The sequence below is a fragment of the Calonectris borealis genome, chromosome 15 (assembly GCF_964195595.1).
Source record: "Calonectris borealis chromosome 15, bCalBor7.hap1.2, whole genome shotgun sequence".
Lineage (NCBI taxonomy): Eukaryota > Metazoa > Chordata > Aves > Procellariiformes > Procellariidae > Calonectris > Calonectris borealis.
Window position 1 is genome coordinate 19451025 of NC_134326.1, and position 24940 is coordinate 19475964.

A 24940-nucleotide genomic window follows, 5' to 3' on the forward strand; every position below is an offset into this window, starting at 1 on the left:
AGTTCATGTCGAAATACGGCCTGAAAGTGTATTTTGAATGTTACCCTGGTCCTTCAAGCTCTCAATTCTCCCATTTAATTTCATATTTAAAAGATGCGTATACCTTATGGAATCATTAAATGATATTTTTATTCTCTCTTTTCACCCTGCTCCTTTTTTGGTGCTCTGTTTTGAAATTACTGTCATTCCCACTCCCTCTTCTGTCCCCCTCTGCGCTCCATCACCACTCCAGCAGTTTTTGGGGCTCTGATGCACAGTGCTGCAAACTCATGTTGGGTTTCAGCTGGCCACAGCGCAGGACACTGCTCCAAATGTCCTTCAGCATCCAGGGGGGTACCCGTGACCTTTTCTAACACATTATTCAGGTTTGCACGATGAACAGAATGACAAATAAAAAGAAAAAAGCCGCATATACTTAGCACTTTCTTTTTGGTAAATCACGGTCTCAAATTACTTCTCTAAGCAGCAGGTTTCTCATAATACTGCTGGGATGTCAGTGCATGGACTGTGGTGAAAGATACAGGATCTAAGTGTAGCTTAAAGCATGAGTTCAGTGGGACCTGCACTTACTGGTTTGCAGAAAGAGAAACAAAAATTCTGCAGATGTGTTTTACATACTGCAGAGGGAAAATCTGACGGCAGAAGCGGTGCTTTGGAAGCACGGCAGGCCTGAGCTCCGAGTTATTTATTTCCATTGATGGCTCTTGATGTTCTTTCTGAAGTTTTGATCATCAAGAAACTTGAGAATGAGCTTTTTATGATGGTGCTAAAGACAGACATGGCAACAGCCGAGTTTCACCTCAAATCCTGATGCCACTGAAGTATCTCCAAAGTTTTTTACTTTTCTCTATAGGCTAGCACCTTTTTTTATTCTCTTTGGAAGTATTAAAGCAGAACCAACCTTTGAGTTCAGCTTATTCAATTTCCTACTGTTATTTTTTTCAGTTTCTATCTGGACATCCTGGATTTGTCAAGGAGATTTTCTCCTGTGAAGAACATGAAATAAAAACATCTCAGCTGTGGCGCTACATAAATCGTATCATTGCACTGGGGATATGTACTGTACTTGGTAATTTTCTGATGGCTGCTCTGGCATTTTGATTAAAAAATTAGCACTGCAGCTCTGTAGTGCTATACAATATCAATAAAGTACGTGCTAAATGAACTAGGAACTGGCTGACGGACAGATCTCAAAAAAGCATTTCTCAGAGGGGACCACTCAAACGGGGCTGTTTCTAGCGGTGCTGCATGAAGAGTCATCCAAAGCCCAAATCTGTTCAACACATCGAGATGTGGAATGAACACAGAAATCCCAGCTGACCGTACGGACACCAGAGAGTGATGGAGTGGAAGGCAGGACTGATGTACTGAGCTTTTTGGGTTGGCTAGCAACCTGCACCCATACACAATAAAATATTTTAATATAACCACATATACAGTTACATATAACACATTGACCACATGTCCAGGAACGGGGAATGCAGGACAATGAAAACCAGATTAGGTAACTAATCCTGCCCCCACCTGTAGCAGGGAAAAGGGTCAGTAAGTGACAAAACACACAACCGCGGCCAAAGACCAGTGTGATCCCTGCCTGGATGGTGGGAAAGGGTAATACAGGCATGCAGGAGATTCTACCCTCTGCACTGATGCTGGTGGTACTGAACCTAAAAGGCACCACGAGCTACCTAAGTCAATACAACATGAATCAGGAGCGGTAGTTGCAGTAGACACATCTGAGACAGATGTTAGATAGACTTTTTCTGATATATTAAGGAACATTTTTGGCCTTAAAATGAATCTGCTAAACTAGTCGAAGAAAAGATGAAGAGCAGGTAGGTGGAGAAGCAATTCAAAGCATCCATGAGATGCCTGAAAGGGCCAAGAGAGAGGACATCCACAGCAGCTTTCCTTAGATGAAGGCAGATTTCAAAAGAAAAATATAGCTCTAGCAATTACCCGCTAGGAAAAACAGGTAGAGAAAACAAGAAACAAGAGGAAACAGCAACTAAGATGTTCCAGTCTGTATGTAATAAGACAAGATCTAGGAAAGCCTGCCCAGGATGCTACCATATCACGCCTTTGACCTCATTTAAAATCTTATGCATTTTAACTATGATTCTTCCCCATTTTTAGTGAAAATACATTTTTGCCTCATGACTACGCTGCATTTGCTTCACAAATTCCTCAGAAAGACAGACTTTGACTGAAAAAAAAAAAGTAAATGCAACACAGAAAATTTGGATCCAATTTTCAGAAATGGCGCCTGCTTTTGCAAGACCAGAACGAAGCCCTCAGAAAGCCTGCACTTCCACACTCCCAGCTCATTGAAAAAGCAAATGATACTTTTTAGATCTCTACCTATGTGATCTGAAGGTGCACATGTATGTCTAGGGCTGTCAGCCATTTTATGATCACACGTATTTGCTGTTCACTGATGTAATTTTGTGTCTGCAAGCAACCAAAAATACTATTATTTGTGTCTGTGAAATTGCTTCAGTGAACACTGATGGTATGGATCAAATAATTTTTTGAGAAATGGTATTTGCCTGGTTTTATGCGCCAGTGAGTCACTCCTAAGTACTTATAAATATTTAAATATTCTACTCCTGCAAGAGTGTGTGTAGACATTTGATATGGTTTGTACTACATCACCTCTGAAGCACAACTCCACATTGCAAATTCTTGCATTTAAAACCAAGATTAACAAATCAATATACCCTGAAAAGCATTTTAAAATCACCAGTACATTGTATTCTAGTGAGTTTTCTTTGCAATTTGTAGACAATAGATTTCCAATAACAACTTGTAATTAGTTCATTTTCTCGTATTCAGTCGTTACATCTTAAGCCCGTTGACATTTTACAGATGGTATCTTTTGAAATGAGAGGTATTTGAAAAACTGCTAGAGTTTGGCAAGTCGCACGTGAGTGCACCGGTTCCAGCGTGCAACTGATAAGTCTGTGCAGAAAGAAACAGCAAAACCAGTGTCAGATACTCTCTCTGCCTTTTCCTGACAAAAGCCGGACAGCAATTCTTGACCAAAAAACATGAAATCACAATAGTTTTAACCATGTCTACATTTGCCATTAATTCTGCCAAAATTTTATTTCAGCAGACTCTGTTAATTCAAATCATAATGCCAAAATGTATAAAACTAAGCAGAGGACAAAACTGAACAGCAATCCTGGTTAGATGAACTAATCTCTGATATCAACACGGAAACATTCCCTTTTTTGGTCTAGGGCAAAACCATGTCCCTCTTTCCACCGTTAAAGATGCATCCACACGCAATGTATTTTTTCCTATCTGAGCATTCTTAGTTTTTTCTCTGGAACTGTATTTTAGGTTTGAAGCATTTTTTCTTAGAATAAACTTGTCGTTCTTGCTACAAATTAATTCTGTTTTTTTTTTTTTTTCCTCTGAGAAAATGTCTTTGACTTCGTTCAAAATGCAGCAAAACAATTGAGAATAACACCAAAACCTGACTCTGACAGCTGCTTTGTGGAACTGCAAACAATGCAGGGCACTTTGCTGGAGCTCAGTGATAGATTTTAGACTTGAAGCTGAGAACTGAAGATTTTCACAATGAGAAGAGCTTTAAAAGAGAGCGAAAAAGAAATCACCTTCTTTGCAGAATGTGTTTCTTTGATAGCAAGGGAGAAAAAAAAAAGAAAATCAAAGCAAGAAAATTTTCCAGATTAAAAATTACCTCCCCACTAAAATGGAGTAAGGATGAACTCAGATATCCCTACTGGCATCCTACCAGTCAAAAATTACATTTCCAGGTGCAACAGAATCATTCCTAGTGCTCAAGCCAGGCATCTTACACTCCATTTATGAGCGAGGCAAGGAGTTAGGTGCTGCTGAAGATGATCTAAAAAGTTGGAACTTACTGAGCAGGGAGATCCCAAGAGCTGATCAAAGACACCCCTGACGTCAAGCACGAGCCTGGAGCTCAGCCCTGCGCTGGAGCACGGGCATCAGCCCACGCACGGAGAGCCCCTGAGCACTGGTTTCTGTATCTCCACTTTGCTAAGCTGCTGCATCCACCTACAACGCAACACTGCCGGCTCGGTCCTAATAAAACCTAAAAACCCAGCACAGGATCACAGCTTGGCTGCGGAAACGCTGGTTACTAAATGCTGTTGCAGTGACTTGAATGCTTGTTGGTTTTTCCCCGTCCTCTCTGCTAGGCCAGTCTGCACCTGCTACAGAAATCAGCTAAATAGTTTTAAATTTCTGCTTTTTGCTTGATTTTTAACTTTTAGTTTTGTTTTTGCTGTAAGATTGCACTATTAAATTCATCATTTCAGAAAATGCCCAATAAGTTGCCTTCATCCCCAGTATCACGGCTGCACATCATTCCTCAAGGCAAGCAGGAATCGGTTGCTTTGGCCAACTGAAGGAAACCTCATTTCCCTCCTGAGTAGGTCACACCACCTCTAACACTGCCTCAAATCGAAAGGAGAGGCCGGTGCTCCCCTGCTTGCTAAGACGTGTTTGAAGTTTAGGTATCACATAGCTCACAGGAGAAGCAAATCAATGGTGGTAAGCTAATGAATTATTTCCAAGTTTGTACCAGTATCTGCAGCAACATGAAAGAAAAATCACATACCAGGGAGATTACAGCTGAAGAGGCAAAGCATGGTGCACAAATTGTCAATATTTTAGGACTATGATTTGATCCTGCAGATAACTGTTGCTACAACATTGCTTAAGAGAACACCTCAAGCAAAACATTTTATCTCACAATATAGTTGTCCAATATAATTAACCGGGCTTGACCAATCTAGCTGGAAGGTAGCAGTAACAAATACCCAACCCTACGTGCCATGCCATCGAGGAGAACAGCTTTGTAAAGATGTGAGTAAACACTTCATCTGAACATGGAATTTAGAGATGCGATTTCTGCTGGAACAGCTGGCTCGCCAGGTGTATGTGGAGTACATATATTATGGACATATTTTTCTAAATACGAGTATTCATTTTCCTCACACAGAATTTATTTATCACCTCCCTTAAGATGAGATGTCTATCAAGAACAGTTACACTTCTGAAAGCGTCCTTCCTCACACAACTCCCTCTCTCACTTGACCCAACAGCCCCTTTTTAGGTTTTGTTCCCTCTTCCTCACGGTAGAGCTCAGCTTTTCCCCAGCTAGCATCAATCTCCATGCTTTTGGGACAATTACAAAGCCTCGCCCTAAAGTAGTTCCCAGCGAATCAGAAGTATGCACACGTCAAAAATAAATCCGTTTTATACTCCACACTTCTAACGAGCCTCCGGAGGGTGCTGGAGGGGCCAGAGACGGACGGCTCGCTCCTCTACACCGCGCGGTTGCATTGCCTGGCGGGGAATACAGCTACCGGAGATTTTAGGATCACTGCAGCAAATCTGGAACCAGTCCAACGCTGCTTCTCTGCATCGGCAGTGATTTATCCAACATCCATGCCCAGCCCAGGCTCCCGATTCATTTTTTCACCCAGTTTGTTCAAATTCACCCTTCTCTCCGGTTTCCCAGTGCCCAGCTGCAGTGCTGGGAAAGCCCCAGGACACGAGTCCACGCCGTGGGCTGGTACCATCTGCCCTCCCCAGCTCTTATCCAGCATTTCCCTGACCTTCCGCTGCAAGCGTATATATCCCATTTTCATATTTCTCCGTAGTGCTTTTTTGATAAATATTAAGGACAGGTAAAAAAAGGAAAATCTGAACTAAAACAGAATCAGGGAAGAAAGCAACTCCGTTTAAAGAGTACAACACCATTAAAAGAGGAAGTTTGAGAGAAGAGCATATTGATCCTGCAGCCTCTTCTGCATTCATTGCTGCATGAAATATGCTCCTTCTAAACAACATTTCTGTTCTTTAGATAATAACATATCCATAGATGATAACACATCTCTCACCTTGGAGAAACAGCAATTTTCTGTCTACATGTAACATATATGCGTAAATGCTTGGGAAATAACAACTGGACTGAAAAATAACAATTCAGTATTTTTCTTTCAAACTGCCTTTGTAGGTTTTTTTGGTCCAGATACGACATCAAGGATCTCAAAATGTCGCTGCAGAGCCACTAGAAACCATGTGATAGAGCAGCCTTCAAGAGGCTGGGAAGCACAGGGCACGCAAGGCGACCTCGGTGAGCCGTGACTGCGTCGAGATGGGGAAATTATCCTGGGGTGTAATTTCTAACCTGACTTAGTGAAATACTTCTGGTCTTCTATAGAATCTCAGTTGCTTTCTAAACCCAGTGTGACCTACTGGGAAGAGCTGCTGTGGGGTAGCAAAGATGCTTGCAAAAGGCCTTTTCTGTGCTTTCAAAAATGTAATGAAATGCAAAGGCAAGCTGTGAGAAGTGGATGTTGGTTAGGAGAGCGCTCTAACTGGCAATGAGCTAGAATTTAAGGGGATTTTATCACAGGGTTAATAACTTCTTATTAGCTAAACAATGTTGACAAGATAAAGGCATTTTGATGGAATGCATGTTTTCCCTCTCTTTGACATATTTGTATTACAAATTGACCTGTCCACATTGATGATAATATAGATCTAGAAGATTACACCGATTTTTTTTCTTCAGCTGGGCTTTCACATCTGCCAACCTGCTACTTTCCCATTAGGGAAGACAACAGGAATGCCAAAAGTGACATGCCTAATTCTAATGACCTCCAGTCAGATACGGTTCCAGAAGTTATATCCAAAAATCACTTGTCTGAGCATATTTAAAGTATGACTCAGCTGGGTGATGTGCTTGCCAATTCACCAGAGTATCTCCATGCTGATTAATTAGATACATGCTCTGCTTTAGCTCTTATGACAACTAAGCCTTTCATTTATTACTCATTTATTGAATCTTTGTGACAATATAAAGAAAAGACAGCAGACAAATATACTTGCTAGTACTCTCTCTGGTTTTGGAATGTGAAAATCTCGAGATCATCATACTAAAAATGATTTTTTTAAACTATGATCCTGAGCCTGCTTATCTAATAAAATTTATTAATGAGAAATTAGAAGATACCTACAAGTTGTTCTTGCCAGAGCTGCCAGGAGAGCATTTAACCCGTCTCATACGTTACTTATGTATGATTAAGGTGATTCGAAAAGGGATACTTTAATCCTGTGTTAATAGAGATTTCTAATCACCCCCATACAGATAAGCAAAGTCCTAAAAGGTGTATTCTTGGGATTCAGAAACAAAAGAACTTTCAAAAAATCAGAAGAAAGATGATGCATTAGATAGGGTTAGTAGGAGGGCCACTATTTCTGTCCATAATCTGAAACTGTGCATTAGATGTGTATGCAAATGATTAGCATGATTAGAAATGATTATTAAAACCAGCACCTATTAGATGTAGTGCTTGTAATGGTGAAACCACGTTTCAGAAAAGGTAAGAGATTGGATTCTTCTCATCCATGCACTTTTCATTCATGTACAGCTGATCAACATGGATGGGGATCAAAAATGCCCTTTGAATCTCTGTGGGTCTTGAAGAGAGGCGATGGGTCAAGAGAAAGCAAGACACACACGGAGTGAAAGAAAGAGACCATTTTGTGGCTCTGTAAGTTACAGAAAGGCCATGAGACTCTTTAAAACGAAATGCAACTTCTCTAAAGCAGCACAAGAATAACAAATTGGAAAGCTCTTCACATTATCAAGGTCATCTTCAAACCTTTCTAACACTGCAACACTATACCAGAGCACGGTGCACCAAAACAGATGTAACGGAGTTTCTGAGAGGATAAATTAGATTGAGACTTTCTGATGTCACTGAATTCTGGTAGTTATGTTCCTCAGCTCGCTGAGCAGCCATCCCCACAGCCTGCTGCCAGCATGCAAAAATGAGTGGCTTGGGTGAATTTCAAGCAACAAAAGGATCACCCTAATGGGCCACAAATATGAAAAATGTGTGGGATGTTGTACCTTTAAACTACTGTTGCAAGCCAAATTCTGGCTCATAACGAAGCACAAATTTCATAAACACTTAAAGGACTGCGAACCAAAGTATGTGCTTAAGACAAGTGTTTGAAGTATTTTTGAAATGTTTTTCCTACATCATGTAATAAAGTAAAGAAAAAAGATATACTAAAGTTCACTTACAGAGTCCCCAAAATTTCTAAAGTCACAAGCAAAAAGCTTTGTTTTTAAATTAAAAACTGATGAGCCATTAACTGCTCTTGATAAAAGTGGAGATTCTGGGAAAACTGAAAATGGAGAATAAGTCTGATTTTCAGTTTCAGATGGAGAACAATTCTCTTCACATACAAAATCCTTTTGATAGACACTCATTGTTACGCCTTGGGTTTTGTTACAATATTTTTGCAGTTTATTGATTACTATCTCTGTTCATTGGCTAATATTTTGTACTTGTCTTATTTTCATTGCCTACTTAAAATTCACTGAACCAAAAACTCATACAAATGACTCCTGGAATTTAGCTTTGAGTTGCTGTGACTTTGAGAACCCATTGATCCAAATATGCTCCCAAATAACTGTGTGTCAAGCCTTTATAGCTGGGTTAATTCACTTTATGGCCTTCTTAATGTATGAGGTTTTATGTTTTACTGTATATCTGCTGGTTTGAGTGTGCTCTGTTGAATTAAATGCATATGCGGTTCAAACAGGTCCAAGGTGACAACTGAGGCTAATTTTAAAGCACTTTAAACATTATTATCCAAAGTTGGGTTTTTTTATGAAAAGCCAGAAGTCAAGAAAACAGCAACCACTCTCTTTAGAAAACAGGATATCTGGCAAAAATAGAGGTTCTGCATTAGCATCATGGCTCGCCAAAGAGCATCAACGAGGAATGTGCTGGTGCACAACACATGGTGACTCACGCACACCACGCTTTTCCCACCGAGCAGGCGCCGGAGCAGGGTGCCCTGATTTAGAAAGGGAAATCAAGGGGTACTGAAATACTTTGTGTTTAAAATGCCATACGCAAAGATTTGAGAATCCAGCTTAAGAGGTAACCAGCTTGTTATTGGCCTTTTGCCTGTACTCAACAGTTCAACAGCTGAATCCTGGTTTTGTTTAAAGAGCATTAACAATGTCTTTGATCAACCACATACAAGTACAACCACATACAAACACATACAAGATAGCTCCCTATCCTCACTGTTGCAAAACCCCCCACATTTTGTGTCTGTCTTTTTTAGTATCCCAAAGGGACAGGCATCAATAAAACTTTTTATCATCCAGGTGAAGGAGACAATGTGGGCCTTTTCCAGGGAAGGACTTCAATAAATGCTTCACTGAAAGCATTAAGTTATGAAGATAAATGGGATAACGTAAGTACTTATTTTTTCACACTAAGTAGCTCAGTGATCTAGGGATCCTTGCAAATGGTGCCGAGAGATGTATCGAGATTGCACACCATAATCCACTTACTAACATGGAAGCAAAATGCAAAAACCATCATTTCCAGGCAGAATATTCAGTAAAACACCTTCCCCACAGCAAACTAACTCACATTACCACAAGACATTTGGACAGGTTTCAACCCTGTTTCCTCAGGGTTACTCAGAAACCACATGCTCAGGTCTACAGACCTGCCCAGTTCACCAACATCCATTGCCATCAACAAGAAGCCATCAACAAAAAGCACAACAAAACACAAAAGAAAACAACAAGCCCCAGACACTTTTACCAACCTCCTAGTTCATGCTTATCCTTTGGAGCACAGTAACCTTTAGAAACAAGCCTTCCACAGTATTTTCATGGCATTAAATACAAAAAGGGATTATCTTTGCTGACCATGTCTGGGAAGGCGACATTGCCATCACAGATATTCACATGCTTTCAACACCCAGGACAGACAGAAGCATCGGGACTCACGGAAAGCTGTATAGAGCTCCTGCAGGGTTAAGCGGCCATCGTTGTTGTAATCATCAAACCGGAGGAGGTCTTCTAGAGTACAGTCCAATAAATCATCTTCCAGGTCCTCCTTCTTCATTAGCTGTAGCAAAAAGAACAGGTAATGTTACGTATAATGTAAAGCTACAGACTGTCGTCCTGGCTCAGCAAGCAGAGTTTCCATTAAATGACCTTTAGGGAGATACATATATAGAGATATATATTGTATCTATCATTACATATTTGCTTTCTATCAAGATACAACTGATAGTCACATTCCTGCAACAATTCATGGGCCATGGACTGGTGAGCAGTCCTTCAGTAGCAGCACGTAAACACATTTTCACTTTGCAAATGTATGGAAAAATAAATACTCAACAGGGAAAAAGGAAAGTCTGTTTTTCCTCTCTCCTCTGTAGGTAAGGACACAATTGTATTCCTTGCTTTTAGGACTAGAATGGGCAAGAGTGGATGGTGTATTCAACACTCGTGTTTTTCCAGCCCCTGACAGTTTGTTTCTTATGTTTTCTAAACATTTCACACATTCTACGTTAAAAATTAAGAGAGCTTTAGAAGTCATACATCCAAGTCAGCAAATAGGCAAAATCAGACCTAAACATAATGAAAACGTTAGGTTCTCTGAATTTATTGTAGAACATGAACAAAACTGCTGAAATGTTGCATCTTCCGGGCAGGAAGGCTTTTCGCTGTAGTCCAGGGACTCTTTTATTTACTATTCTAGTCTTGGTCCATTATATTGAAGCAATTTAAAGTAATAACGCTAAAAAAATGACCCTTCACCTAGCAAGTAAAAATGTTCAATAAAAGTGAGATCAACCATAACTTCCAAGATCAATCTTCTAAAGATGGAAATTTCCCTTTGTCTACCTTTGTATTGAAAATTGATTAACTTTTCATAAGACTGACAAGTTTTTACTAGTCCTTTTGATTTAACGTCAGGAAAAAAAAATCCAACACAAAACATTTCAGCTGCCACAAATTCAGTAGATTTATGAATCTTACTTTAAAATACATTAACGTTTTAAATAGAAATAACATTCCAATTACCACCGTTGTTAATAGCCCTGCATACCCACGGCTGCAAAACTACACGGGCATTTCACACTGCTGGGTCTGGAGGGAAACTATTCGATAGGGTCTGCCAGCAACCGGGAGGCAAAGCAGCTCTAAATAGAGGGGGATGGACCATCTGCTGCCACCTTTTTACTCAAAGCAATTCGGTTGTGGAGAACAAACAAGTGGGCAAAGATCCTCGCCATCTCCCAGTGCTAGGTGCTGCCCCGACGCAGGACTGTCCTGTCTGGAGGGACTCTGCTTCCAGTTTCTCCTTTGGGGTGAATCTCTCTGCAGCGAGCCTGCTAAACATCCCCCCTTCAGCTCTTAAAAATGACTTTTTTCTGCAGCAGTGCACATTACCTAGCTCGAATTTTTCCTTGCAGACAAGGTTATAGTGCTCGAGAGACTATTTTTCTTTTAAATAAAACAAAGAAAATGCACCGCAGCAGCTCATCCAGCAGCCAGAGAGAACGCGATCCCACTGCACCACGTTCATCTCGGCTGCCTCTATCCATGGGCAATGAAATTCCCATCTTTGGGGGAATTTTAAAGCTGCAGAGAGCTTCAAATTAAAGAGCCAACACAAATCAATCACAGATCTACCTAACAAGGCAAGACAATTTGTTAAGACTACAACACAGAAAATTAAAAATTGCTCATTACCTAAAAAAAAAAAAAAATCCCTTGAAAACTGGGCGAATAAACTGGTCATGTAAGAGCACATGAAAACCATCTTCTTGTTAGAGCTAGCAAGAAAAATAAAGAACTCACATGCTACACATAAACTGCGAACACTGTCACTGTGGGAGCCCCAGAGCTGCCCTGCAGACGTGTCCTCAAGCCTGGTCAGGACTTCAGCCACGCTCCCACCAAGGGGCCCAAGATCAGTGCCACTCAGCTCAGGATTAAAAGTATTCATGGCTTATCTATATTCTGCATTAACTGGCATTATTTTGTCTTTTGAGAGGTGATCATGCTGTCAACTCAGTAATGCTGGTGGCAAGCCTTTGTGGAGGACGTTTGGGTGAGAGGGCTCCTAGTTGAGGGCTGAACTATCCTGGTCCATCAAATTTAAGTGGGCTCCAGATGTGCAAACACATTTACTGATTTTGATAACAGTGAGAAGGGAAGAATTAAAATAATAGTAGTCAAGGTGTACGCTTCCTCTCGTGAGAGAGACCTGGACTCCAAGCATATCTGCAAATGAAGCCCATAGTAACTTTGCGGCAGACCTTAAAGCACTGAATCCTGCTCCTTTAAAATGCAGGTCATAGTTTCTTCCTAATGGTAATGGCTTGCAGGCTGCCAAACCTTTATTTCCATGTGAGTTGAGTTTTAATATCCTGATGGAATACATTTCATGTAAAAAGGGGAAAAAAAATTGGAGAGTAGAACAGACACTTAGATGTCACTATGCAAAAGCTGGCTTTGAATTCAGATAAAAGTGTTTTCTTACACCTACCACGTCTTTATTAAAAAATCATTGCATTTAGATGCAGTATTGTATATATTCATAACTCTGAGATCTAAGGGAATTTACACTGACACTTTGCATCGTGCAGAAAGGATCGTGCATCATGTCAACAGCCTGAGGATTAAAATTCAGTGCAAACTGTCCTACACAGGAGCGAGCTCAGGGAGGAGCGAGCTTGCATCTGTCCTCCTGCTTGCTCACAGCTTGCATTTACATGCTGGAACTGCAACGCACTTCGTGTTCGCTGCAAAGCGTGAGCGCAGACGAGATGCTCCTGCAGAGCAAAGGGTGAAGTGCCAGCTTTGGAAACTGGAACAGGTCCCAGGCAAGTATTGGCTTCCAAAAGGCTCTTAAAAGACGTTTGCTTCTAATTCTTCTCATGGATGACACAATGAAAAGGACAAGACAACATTTTCCCACATCTGGAATAATGCTTTTTCTCATACTTACAGGGTTGTTTTCTCAGGTTTGCATGTGTACAGAGCAAGTTCGGGACACAGAGTAATCAGCGCAAGTGCCTGGGCTGCGTGTTCAGTTCATTTTACCAATTAGATGAATTCCAACAGCACAGCATGCCCATAATTAGAAATAACAGGTTTTTTCAAACTCTCACCTTTTCTATCGTTATTAGGTTCTGCTAATCAACTTTTCAGCATCTGCCTAGGGATTCTGGGAAAATAAACCTGTTAAAAAATATTCCAACTTTGCTGTCGTGTTACTACATGCTAATGCATGGTCCAGAAGGCAGGGAGGAAGAATTAAGAGATGTCTGCCTAACTTACATGCACCTAAAAAATCCAAATTAATTCTCCCCAAGCCGGCTACCTGGAAATACTTCAGAAGATGACAGTTAGCAGCGAGGATTAGTACCTGTTTTCAGGAGCATGGATGGGGCTGGAAAGCTGCCATGTTTTTTTGTTTGCAGAGGAGCTTCAAATGTTTGAGACAACACCATCTCCCCAGAGATGCAGAGAGAGACTCGCAACGCTGCAGTAGATTTTCCTCCTTTACCTGCTGCCAGCCGGACAGTTACAAACGACTGTTCTCACAAGAACGCTGCTGCGTTACATTCAATTCACACTTCGAATGAAAAATACAATCCGCTTCATAATTCCATTTTCATTGAATAACAAAACCCACCTGAGCCAGTTCAGAGCTGCTGAGATGCCCATCACTGTTTATATCCAAGTGCTTAAACATATCTTCAACTAAGGAGCGCTTCTGGGATACTCTGTCCTCGACCGGGCTGCTCGGTGGGCTCTGCCGATGAGCCTGCAGGTCCAGGAGGATGCTTTTGAGCCGGCTGTACTCTGCCATCGTACACGTGTCACCTAAAAGATAAGACCGCATTACCGGACCATGTACATTCGCTTTGATCTTTTTAAAGGACTGAGCTCCTGAAGGGAAAAATAAGGCACAGTTGAAGACAGGCTGCCTGCATATACAGCACCACTCAGCTCTGCACTTGAGGAGCTCCTGTAGTCATCACCTTTTGTAATAGCTGGCAGTTTTTCTAAATCCTGCTGTCAGGGATGCTCTCCAGCATGTTACCTTCCAGATTGTAGGGCTTCGGTTACAGAGTTCCACATTTGGCTTTGTAATCCCCACCCAGATTAAATTGGCTCTACATTTTTCTAAAGATAAAATAAATTAATCTATCCTGTGATTATAACATTAAAAATAAACCTGGGGAAGCTGATGTTTAGAAAGCACGACAAATGTAAACAAATGGCACCCCCGAGTATCACCCTGTGCCAAACATGGGGCTGATCTTAAGGAACCCTCGAAGGCAGCCCAAGGTGGTAAGAGGGCTGGAGGGAGAACAGCGAGGAGCCCCCGCGGCTGGGGTGTTGCTGGTGCCTGCAGACATCACCCCGCTGCAGACCGACATAAATGCTTTCCTCAGCCCCTGACCAGGGAAAAAGGTTATTCTTCTTCTCCAGGGAACACCTTGCTCTGATTTAAGGGGATCCTCCTAGAGGAGAAACACATCCACATGCCCAAAACAGTATAAGATGTTACGGCCCTTTTCTGCTCAAGTGCTGTCTGGCAGAGCTTGGCAGAATGAAGAACGGCAACTGTCTTTTTTGTGCAAATCTGTTTCCTTTAGTGTAGACCACAGCGGCTGGTGCCTTGCAGGAACCTGGCTGACATTGCCTTGGAGCGGACGCTGGAGCACCCTCACGCTCCAGCTGTCCCACACTGTGTGGGCATCAACCATCACCCACCAACAGAACCAACACGTTCAGCTGTTCCCGTTAGATGCCCTTTTCTCTATAATGTATTTTCTCTGTAATGAGATGCCCTTATTCTCTATAATGATGGTTTTAAAACAATTTTTTTATTTTAAGTCCCATCACTGTCCCTGTTGGATTAAATCTGAGGGAACCTGGTCTCACCTCAGTTTAAGGGATAATACCCTTGTAGATCAGCTCCCCAAAGACTCCAAACATTATTCCTCTGAAAAATAACAGAAGACTGGCACACTGACAACTAGCATTCCTGTCCTTTTCTTGCTGAGCTGCACCATTTTTTATCCTCTGGTACCACTCCAACCAAAACCCAATTAAAATTCCAGGTGGGAGGCACTTCTCTGATAGCAAACCCATCTACTGTCAAGATTTTTTTTTTCCATCCTTCATCTTTTGTACTCACAGCTTCAAAAGCACATGACTTGAGAAGGTAAGACAGGACACAGAAGCTGGACATGCGTTCACCAGTCAGGTCAGTGCCCTTCTGCTACATCAGCAACAACTGCAAGACAGGGCTTATCTTCCACCCCGAACTCAGACCCTTCTATAGTTTTGAGAGTTTCTCACTGCTCAGGGATACTAAGCAAATTTTTTCCTTCTCTCTGAACAACCTCCAAAGAGCTCTTGGTCCCACATAGGATCAGTCTCATTTTATGGAAAAATGAGACTACTCAGCTACTATTAGTCTTGTTTATTATTTCTGGTCATCCCCCCCCCCCCCCAACATGTCATTTGAAGGCAGTAAGAAGAAATTTCTTTCTTCCAATCACGTGCTTATTTAAGAGAAAAATTGATTGCCGTATCCAGTGTAATCAAGCAATTTTGCAATCCTGTTGTAAATACCATTTTAACTACTGCAATAATAGTTTTTTCTGATCTGGAGTTTTCTTTTCTCTTCAGTCAAATCTTAATCCCAGAGATGTAAGGCTAATGAAGACAGGGAAATCTACTTAATTTGCTTCCATCTCTGTTTCTGCTTTGTGGTTTCCATTCATGAGCACAAGCACAGCTACTGGCAAGCCACACGGTGACACTCGGGTGGGCTGACTCCCTTACATGGTCCTCCCCGTGGTGGAGACCACCCCGTGCCCGGGTCTGCATGTGCATCGCAGCCACCAGATCTGCTCACCCCAATAGTTCCCTTTAAGCCCTTTTTATTTCTCACTTCTTCCTCCTGGCAACTTTTGCCAGTAACATATGCCAAAGTAGCTCTTCCTTTACGCCCTCCAGACCTTTTATTTTCTGCAGTTGGGTCTTTTTTTCCAGATACTCCCTAACTGCTGCCTGGCGCAGCGCTTTCCCAGCCTTCCTCCCTTGCTGGCCTTCTGACCCACCTCCACCTTAACCCTCTTTCAGGCCACAAAAGGCAGAGTTGGAAAAGGACCTAAATACTTCTGAAGCTCCCTCATCTCTTCCAATAGCCCTTCTCACTTTATTAGGCTTATATTGACAACTTCCCTGGCTAACAGCTATCCCTGGCACCAGTCTGATACCATGCAGCTGCTTGGAGAATTAACTGGGTGTGACACAGTTCCTTGAACACTGAAGCCTCAGCCAAAACTGAGCACAACTGCATGTTTGAACAGAATTTCCAGCACGAATTGTGTGTCAATGCAATAGCATGACGCAGATTCTAGAAGGATGAGAAGCCAGTGAGAATGCATCCAGCAAAGGTGCGCTTGGAGCGGGTCTTGCTCTGCGAAACAGAAGCAATACGTGAAGGGGCGGATGCTCGAATCCACACACCACATCTCGCTTCACGCACCTGTGGGACCTGACCAGGACACCCACTGGTGACGCACCCAGGCTCTCGAGTGCGTTGCATGGTGTGAGCTGGGAGACGGCGATTTCCTTTCACTGCGTTATAACCCCTCGTGATTTTTCCATGCTCTGAAAATAAAGCCACCACAAAAAAAAGTAGATACTCATCTGGGCTGCAAGACACCCCAAGGTAGGTGTGCTCATTTTGGGATTTTCAGAGGGTCACAGCCATGCTGCAGCCTCCAGATGGGATGGCATGAAGAGTGAAATAAAGGAAACCACAGAAGGACAGAGTTGGTGACAGCCTCTGGCAGCAACTCCCAAATGCTGCTATAAACTCCCAATACTTCCCCCCCTCCCACCCCCACTACTCTGTGTCCAGGGTCAGGGACCGTCCACCCAGCAGAGCCCTATCCTGCGTGGCAGGATAATGCCATTCCACTGCGTACACAGGAAAGAAAACGGGCAATGAGACAATTATGTCTCCTATTTAAAAATAAGTTCCGTTTCACATGCTGTTAACACACGCCACAGTCGGAAGGTCAGAAGGTGCCCTCGGCCCCTGTTAAAACTGCTCCAAAACCTCATTATCTTCACTTCCCTCTGGAGAAAATGACACTATTCAGCTCTGCTGGAAGCAGATCCCGCGGCATCTCTCCACAGTGTGGATGTGACAGACTCTGTGGGTCTTGCACCTTTGGACATTTTCCCCTGACATCTGAGACATCTGAAGGTTGCAGTGACGCACAAGCAGGCACTTCAGAGCACGGCACTGTATCCGCTCAGCAGCACGTGATGCGCTAAGCAACGAGTAAAAGCAATAAAGTTCTGTCCCAGGGGTGCGAGGTTAATAATTTGTGCTTCTTTGGCTGAACTAAAAGATTGATAGGAAAACCCACTAAAACTGTAATATATATATGCATATAAATATATATGTATAATTTATATATTTAATCTCACTGTAGTGGAAAAACAGGGAAAAAACCACTCCAGGTCAAAGGAAATACTCTGTTTGACCTGAAACTATGACTTTATAGTAATCCTGGCCAAAGCGTTAGCTCCACAATCATCCAGGCTTGGGATGTTTGAGCTGATGTTTTGCTGCGTAACCTGGACCTAACGCTATTTCAAACACAACTTAAAGGCGCTGCAGATGTGGATGCTGGAAGCACCCTGTAAAAGACATTGCCTGCTCCTCCGCCATGGAAGGGAGGAGACGCATTCAGGCAACTTGAATCATTTGGCAAACCAACGCCAAGGACAGCTAGGCTCTCCTGTAGTAAAGATCCTTCCCCTCCTTTACTAAGCACTATTCTTTTGTCTTTTAACCTATCTTCCCTACAGAGACTGCTAAGAGTCATTCTTTGGAGCTGTTGTATAGGCCTTGCAAAGGACAGCTCTGTATTTTCTCTCCTTCCCGCCCACGCATCTCCTGCTGCCGATGACACTTGTAATCTTCTTACATTGTGCCTGGGATCCACCAGCTTTACCTACTAAGTACTGTCTCTTTAGGTTTTTGGCAGCACTGCTGCCTTTTGTATGTTTGCTGTTCTTCCAGGTATTACAACCATAGCTGTTAAACAAAAAGAATCGCAGAAGAACCATCTCTATGCCCTCTCGCTTACCCCCATTCTTGTCTCGGCTTTGCTAAGTGCCCCCAGCAGTTTCCTTTGCAACATGAGCTCATCATTAGCAGTTTATCTCATCTCAGACTGCTCTCGTTGGTAGGTCTCATTAATGGATGTCTCTCAGCTTGGTTTCCTTGTTAGCACTTCCCGGGGACTTGGATTCTGTTCGCAATTGCGACCAGCTTAGACAAGTTTTATATTTCCAGAGGTGGCTTGCTTGGAGGTGGGTGTCCCAGCCTGCACGTTGGGAGGCGACCGCCACCGCTCTTCTGTGATAGGTTTCAAAGAACTGCTTCCCTTCCCTCTTTCTGAACACTAGAAATGCCACCATGTGTACTTTAAGTGCCTGTGTTGAACTACTGCCAGCTGACCCCCTGTCCGTATTGCCTACTGATGGCCTCAGGGCACCATTCCCACCACATAGCTGGAGAAACGACAGACAGAGAGCTGAAGACACTGATTTAGGATGAGCTAAAACCGCTATTCTGTCTTACATGCCCTAACTAGTACTCCACTTACTTGAGTATCTTTCTCCACTACTTTATACAAGGGCTGGTTAGCAATAAAAGTCACACGTTCCTTTTCCATCTTTAACCATGACTCCAGTACGATTTATTCTGCTGACTCCAGGAGAAGAAGAGAGCTAAGGGCATACCATAGGAATCTGACATCAAAACTAAAATGCTGATCATCTAACACAGGGGGTTTTTTTACGTGAACTTTAATAACAACACATAATACCGCTATCTTTGGATTCCAGCTTAGGAATTAAAAAAAAAAAATAATAAAAGGCCACCTTCACCATTTCAAGAGACTCTGTATCACTTCTACTGATGGCCACTCTACTTCTTGAACACAAACCTAATTTGATGGCAATGCTTTGTACAACAAACACAAGCCTTCCCCAGGAAAAGCTGCATGGTTCTTGTCCCGCAGTAGGACACTCTGGGCAGAGATGCTTTTGTTCCCCATCCCACGGCTGGAGGTCAGCCTGTATCCCCCCCTGTGAGCTCTGCATCCTACTTGGTACCCCTAAGAAGAAAACACTGGTGACTTTCAAACAAACCTCACACAAGGTGCAGCTCCCTCCCATGCTCTTTGAATAAAACTTGAATATACTTGCCACACTCAAAAGACAGGGATTTCTGGCAATTTTTTTTGTAGAAACAGACCATTAAATACATCCTCCAGCAGCAGCCTGCCCTGGCTCTCCATCCCCAAGCCCTACCCCTGCAACAGTGTCGCGAATGAGTGGTTTAGAGGCTGCTTAAAGAACCACCGCCAAAGAAACCAGCAGAAAGTGATTTTAATAGAGATTGGCCACAGCTGTGTGATGTAGGATGGAGCCAAAAGCGAGGAACTGCACTGCAACACCCCCGGCCAGGGAAGCCTGCAATTCCGCACCCCACCTCAGGGGAAATCTCTGAAGAAACAAGCCCTTTTTATCCGTTTACAGCACTTTCAAAACCAGTGATGCCTGGCACTGTTTGAATTAAAAACCAAAAAACCAGACAGACAGGCAAAGAAAAACAATAAGACAGAAAAGTAAAAGAAAAATCCAGCGTATTAAGGTCTGATCGCTAAAGTGTGGCCAATAACCGTCACATTTACATGCTCTGCTCACTCCAAGCAATGCCGTTACTTGCTCTGTTTTGCAGTGGCTACGTAACTCATCCTGTTTAGCACTTCTGCATGCTTTGGCAGATAAAATATTGATCAGCCTGCCAAGAAACACAGAATGCCATTCTGTTTTCATGTCAGAACTCGGTAATGAACTACATTTATCAAGAGCATCCTCTCTGTGAAAGGTCAGTGGTGAATGTGGCTAAATTGTGATGACAGATCATTAATCCAGTTCCCTCAATAATTGCCCTCTTTAAGAATTTTACTCCTGGTTTCTGTGAATTGTAGCAGGTTTTTACAGTGGGATCCCTGAGCAATCTTCAACCCACTTCTGAGTCAAAGCAGATAACGAAGAAACAGCAAGTCTGGGGATTAAGTGTCCTTCAAAGGAATGCAGTTAACATAGAATAAAAATAAAGTGAGGAAGTGCAGAGCTTGCTTTGATGGGTAAACTAATCTCCCCGTAAAATGTTATTGTGCAAGGTGCCTCACAATCCAACGATTACTAGAAATGCCAGTACTACTTTAAATATCAAAAACGATCCGATAACACCTATAGAGCACCAATCTCAAAGTCCTTGGTGTACAGCTAACCTGACAGCAGGTGTGAACCTAAACATGTACAGAAGTCTTTAGAGGATTTAATCCCCACTGGTTACTGAGCTATTTTTCAGCACAACTACAGGGGCTGCACAAATGGCAGGTGACACCAACAGCTCTTCATAAAAAGCTGTGCGGTCATTAGCATCCAGGCTAAGTACCAAAGTATGTGATTATCCGCACAGGAAGGTATATACGGAGATTCAAACTTCTTGTGACCCTCCAAAAACACTGGAGGAGGTTCCCCTGGGCGGCATCTCCACGTGCCTGGGCGCAGCTACCCACGGCAGCCCATGTGCTCTCAGGGCTGGGCTCCAGCCCTTGAAAATCTACAGTCGTACTGCTAATGCCAGTAATCCCAACCCAGGATTACTTGGTGTGCTATCACTGCAGGAGGGTTAGGACATCGCGACTGAGCATCCCGTGTGGAGCTGCCAGTCCCCTCTGGCTCCCTGGATCCCACGCCATCACCTACCAGAAATCCACCCACAACAGCAGGACCGCGCTCCTGCTCGCTGCCGCCACGGGGGTGTGTAATAACAACCCAGTACAAATAAACCACCACGGAAGGTGAACTCCAGTGGCACTATTTTCAAGGCAACCCTTCACCACCAACAACTGTGGTAATAAAGAGCTGTTTGGAGCAGGCTGGAGAGTGTCATTTCTAAGGCAGGAGGCACTGAGGGTGTCATTTTATTTGACAGTTCCTCTTAGACCAAGCTGGCTATTTTCGGCTGTTCCTATGGCAGTTTTCTAGCTCCAGGAACAAATTGAGTGCAGGAGATGGGAGCACTAAGCTTTGTTTTCTCATCTGTTTCCATAGGGCAAAAGAGATGTGGTTACCAAAAATAACATTTTAGACAACATTAAAGGGATTTGAGAAAGGTTTTGTTTTCAAACAGCCCATCCTTTCGTATGCTTTGCTCAGGCTTTATCTGGTATTGTTAGAAGCATCAGAAACGGACTAAACTAAAATGTTACAGGATACAAATTTATTTATGAGCGTGGCTCCTTAATTCTTGTGCCGTTTACGGCTAAATTGCCTATCAGCAACAGCCCATTTTCATGCATACAGAATGAAAGTGTTGGCATGCCTAAACTGCAAAAATGTGGTCCCAGAACATCAGGCTGCTGAATCTGAGTGAGATGATTATGTGAACTCTTTACACCAATAATCCGTGGCCTCGTGGCCTGTTTGCCTTGACAGAGCAGGTTTATATAGGGACAGGAAAATTAAAGATGACTTCAGTTCTTCAGGGGTCTTATTGCAAATCCCCATTCCTCCATGCAAATTTTCTATCTGTCTCTTTCCATCTATCTTCCTCTTTCTCTAATTACTCTTTTTTGCACACACGGAGAGATTCAATGGACTTTCCTCCTACTTTTCCTGTGTGGTTGGAAAGAAGAAGGAAAAAACTGCTTTTCTCAACAAGTTGTGTGAACAGACTCCTCTGAGCAAGCATAGCAGCTTGCTGCAGTAAGAGAGAGGAGAATATCAAGAAAGCTTTGTGAAATTCAGAGATTTCTTGCAATTTAGAGTCATCTGTGAGTTTTGAACCTTCTTCTGCTCTGATTTTCATAGGCTGTAAGTACTAGTCCAAGCAAACTGATTTAGGATGAAGAAAAATTAACCCAAATCCGAATCTATAAGAAGTGATGATTTCAACCACTTCTGATTGCTCAGAGAAAGCTCCCTTTAAAATACCAGGCAGTGCTTTGCAGCAATTACACTGCAGGTAACCGCACTGCAATGTTTCTGTAATGTCTGATAATAACAGAAGGAGCATCCTGCTGCCTCCAAAGACCACCGAAGACCATAATCTTTACCGTCACTGTGCGCAGAGGGAACCACATGCCGTAGACGTGACATTTAGGCAAAGCTGGCTAATTGCACCATGCTCCCATCACAGTGCTACCTGCCCGCCTACCTTACACACAGCCAAACCCCTCAAAGGCTGAGTACCTATTTTATTCCTGATTTGAATTTACAAGTTAAGCGAAACTCTGGTAAAGTTCCTGCTAAGAGGAGCAGATGCTTAACATCATGTAAATTCATGAACATTAGCAATCCTTCAGCTGCTACTGCTGAAAAAATTCAATTAACAATAAAAGCCCAAACTAACTTGCTTATCTTAGGGATGTTTCAGTTAACAAGATGTACATTTATCAGATATCCATATATAATTTACCAGCAACTGGGAGCTCACTGAATATATCACAGAAATGGAATGGAATATATACTATGAAGTAGATTAAACTACTAGTATTAAACACTAGACATTTACAGCCTGGAAGAGTTAAAACTTGCCTCAGTGTATATTTATTTCAATATTTCATTTTATTACAAGAAAAAGCACCCATCTATTACTCTGCAAGCTTTTAAAATATATTAAAAACTTACAGTATCAGAATATAAATTCCTCATTCTATAAACAAAAACTCTATTCCTACCTTAAACAATTACCTTCCAAACTGCACAAGCCTAAATAAATCGCATGCTTTAGCCCCAAATGCACAGGAAAAGAGACGGATGGATTTGCAGCCTTTCTCAGGAAGCCCAAGAACTACAGCTTGGTTTACCAAGTCCAAAAGCAAGTTCTAGATTTGTATCCTTCCCGGGAGAGAGCAGGCAGTGGTACAGGCAGGAGATGTTAGGAGCAGCCCCAGGGGAAGGAGGCAGGAGGAAGTTTGCAGGTGGGAAAGTGCGCGATAAATGTAATTTATCAAGTGCCTATCACCCCCTAGGTGGTGTGCCACAGATTTATAGATTTTTAAAGCCAGAAGGCATCATGTGCACGCTCTGACCTCCTCCATTACACAAGCACCGAATTCAAAAAGATTTTCCCTGCAGCAGATCCGTAATTTGTCTACTCTACAGCACACCTCCTAGGAAGGCTTCCAACCCTGATTTAAGCACATAAGAGTAATTTTTCAAATAACTACTTAGTCTCAGTGGGCAAACATACTTTATTTTTAATTTGTTTAGCTTCAATTTCCATCTACTGAATGTTGTTACGCATTTATCTGGTACATCAAACCGTAAGTCTCATACCCCATACGTCATCTTCCCAGGTTTGCACTGATGATGGGCTCAGCTCATGTCTTACCTGTCCTCTCCGATGAGCTGTGGGATACAGCGGATCTGACGAAGGCAGCTCACATTCTGAATGACCATTTTTTTTCTCTTTTCTGGGAATTTTATCATCCCACGGTGGGCACCAAAATGACCATGGCCACGTTTGCAAGAACCTTTGGCTTCTAGTCAGCAACGGGCAGCTCTACGACAATTCAGTGCCCACCACCTGAGCTGGCTCAGTCCCTTCGTGGTCCTCCAAGGTGATGCTCCACTACCCACAAAGAGCCCAAGCCCATTCCCAAACCAGGGATTTCTTGAAGAATAGGGTGAACAATTGCTCTCATCCCACAAGGACATCACTCCCAAAGACGCACTCAGACAACGTTCCCAAACACTATTTAGCACAAAGAAGATGTAACTAACAGCAATGTCTGGGCTGGGGAAGTTTTCTATGCGTTACCATAAGCAAACAAGGCTACTCCTATTGCTGTTTCTATTATTCGCTGCCTACGGAGTACTAGCTGTTATTTTCATGTTAAAAAATTAAAAATGTTTGTCAAACCAGAGAGGAGAAACAATGCCACGAAGACCAAAGCACACAAAGAAGGAACACCATGCAGCCAAGGCAAACAACTCATAAGTAACTGCTACGCTGCTCGTCCAGACTATTCGGTGAGTGCTAATATAGTAATAGAAATCACGAGTGAATTATGCATGATTCATAAACAGAAAACTGGATACATCTAATGATCATTTTTTCACAACACAGCCTGCTCTGCCATAAATCTATCACTCTGCACAGAGACATGATCTTACTCACACACCCAACTCTATGTGCCTGTTGCGTACTCTCTCCAAATTATATTTTGTCTTCAGATTGTATTGTTTTTCTTTGTAAAAACTATTAAGCTGAATTAGTGATGCTGCCTCCTAAGTTGCAGACAGGGGGGCGGGCAGTGGGAGAGGAAAATGTGCTGTACACAGCTGTTTTTAACAGTGACAACAAAATGAGCTTGAAGAATGCCTAATTACTTAAGACCCCAACCCAAAACAAATTCACAGCGTAATGAATTGATTCAATTATTGAGAAACACTGTATTAAAACAGCCTGGGAAGACAGTGAGGCTTTTGTAAAGGTTAAGAAAAAGAAGAAAATAAGTCAAGGGAGGTGTCTGGGCAGATGCCAGGTGGGTGCTGGGGATGCCACCCCCAGGAGAGACCTACAGCCACGCGGGGAGGGAGCCGCACATCGGGTCCAAGGGGCTGGATTCGGCAGGGGAGTGGAGCCGGGAAGGCGAGGGCTGGCATAGAGGGGGAGCAGACCAGTCAGCACTTCGGAGGATAATTCAGCGGGTGTGTTGTACGTGCCTTTGAAGAGCACAGACTTCGGGAATCAAATTGTGCATGGCTGCCAGCTGCCTTGGGGAGTGTGAAATGCAGAGAGGTGACAGCAGGACTCGAATAGCAAATTCCCTGAGATATTGAGGACGGATCCGTTGGTGGCACTTCAGAGGGAGCACAGCAAGGTGCTTTGCTCGGCTTGCACAGGTCCAAATGCCACTGGAGTCCCAAAATGCTCCTTTTTCCTGC

The 24940-nt window shown here is 42.8% G+C and overlaps 1 protein-coding gene across 2 annotated transcripts in view; it reads right to left on the minus strand.

Moving 5' to 3' along the window:
- The window catches only part of FSTL4 (follistatin like 4), a 227217-nt gene that overhangs the window by 94355 nt on the left and 107922 nt on the right, over nt 1–24940 (minus strand). For both annotated transcript variants that reach the window (XM_075164561.1, XM_075164560.1), the window contains exons 4-5: nt 13551–13741; nt 9842–9962 (exon numbers count right to left, since the gene is read on the minus strand). In XM_075164561.1, the coding sequence (XP_075020662.1) occupies nt 9842–9962; nt 13551–13741 (312 nt within the window). The remainder of the gene's footprint in view (nt 1–9841; nt 9963–13550; nt 13742–24940) is intronic.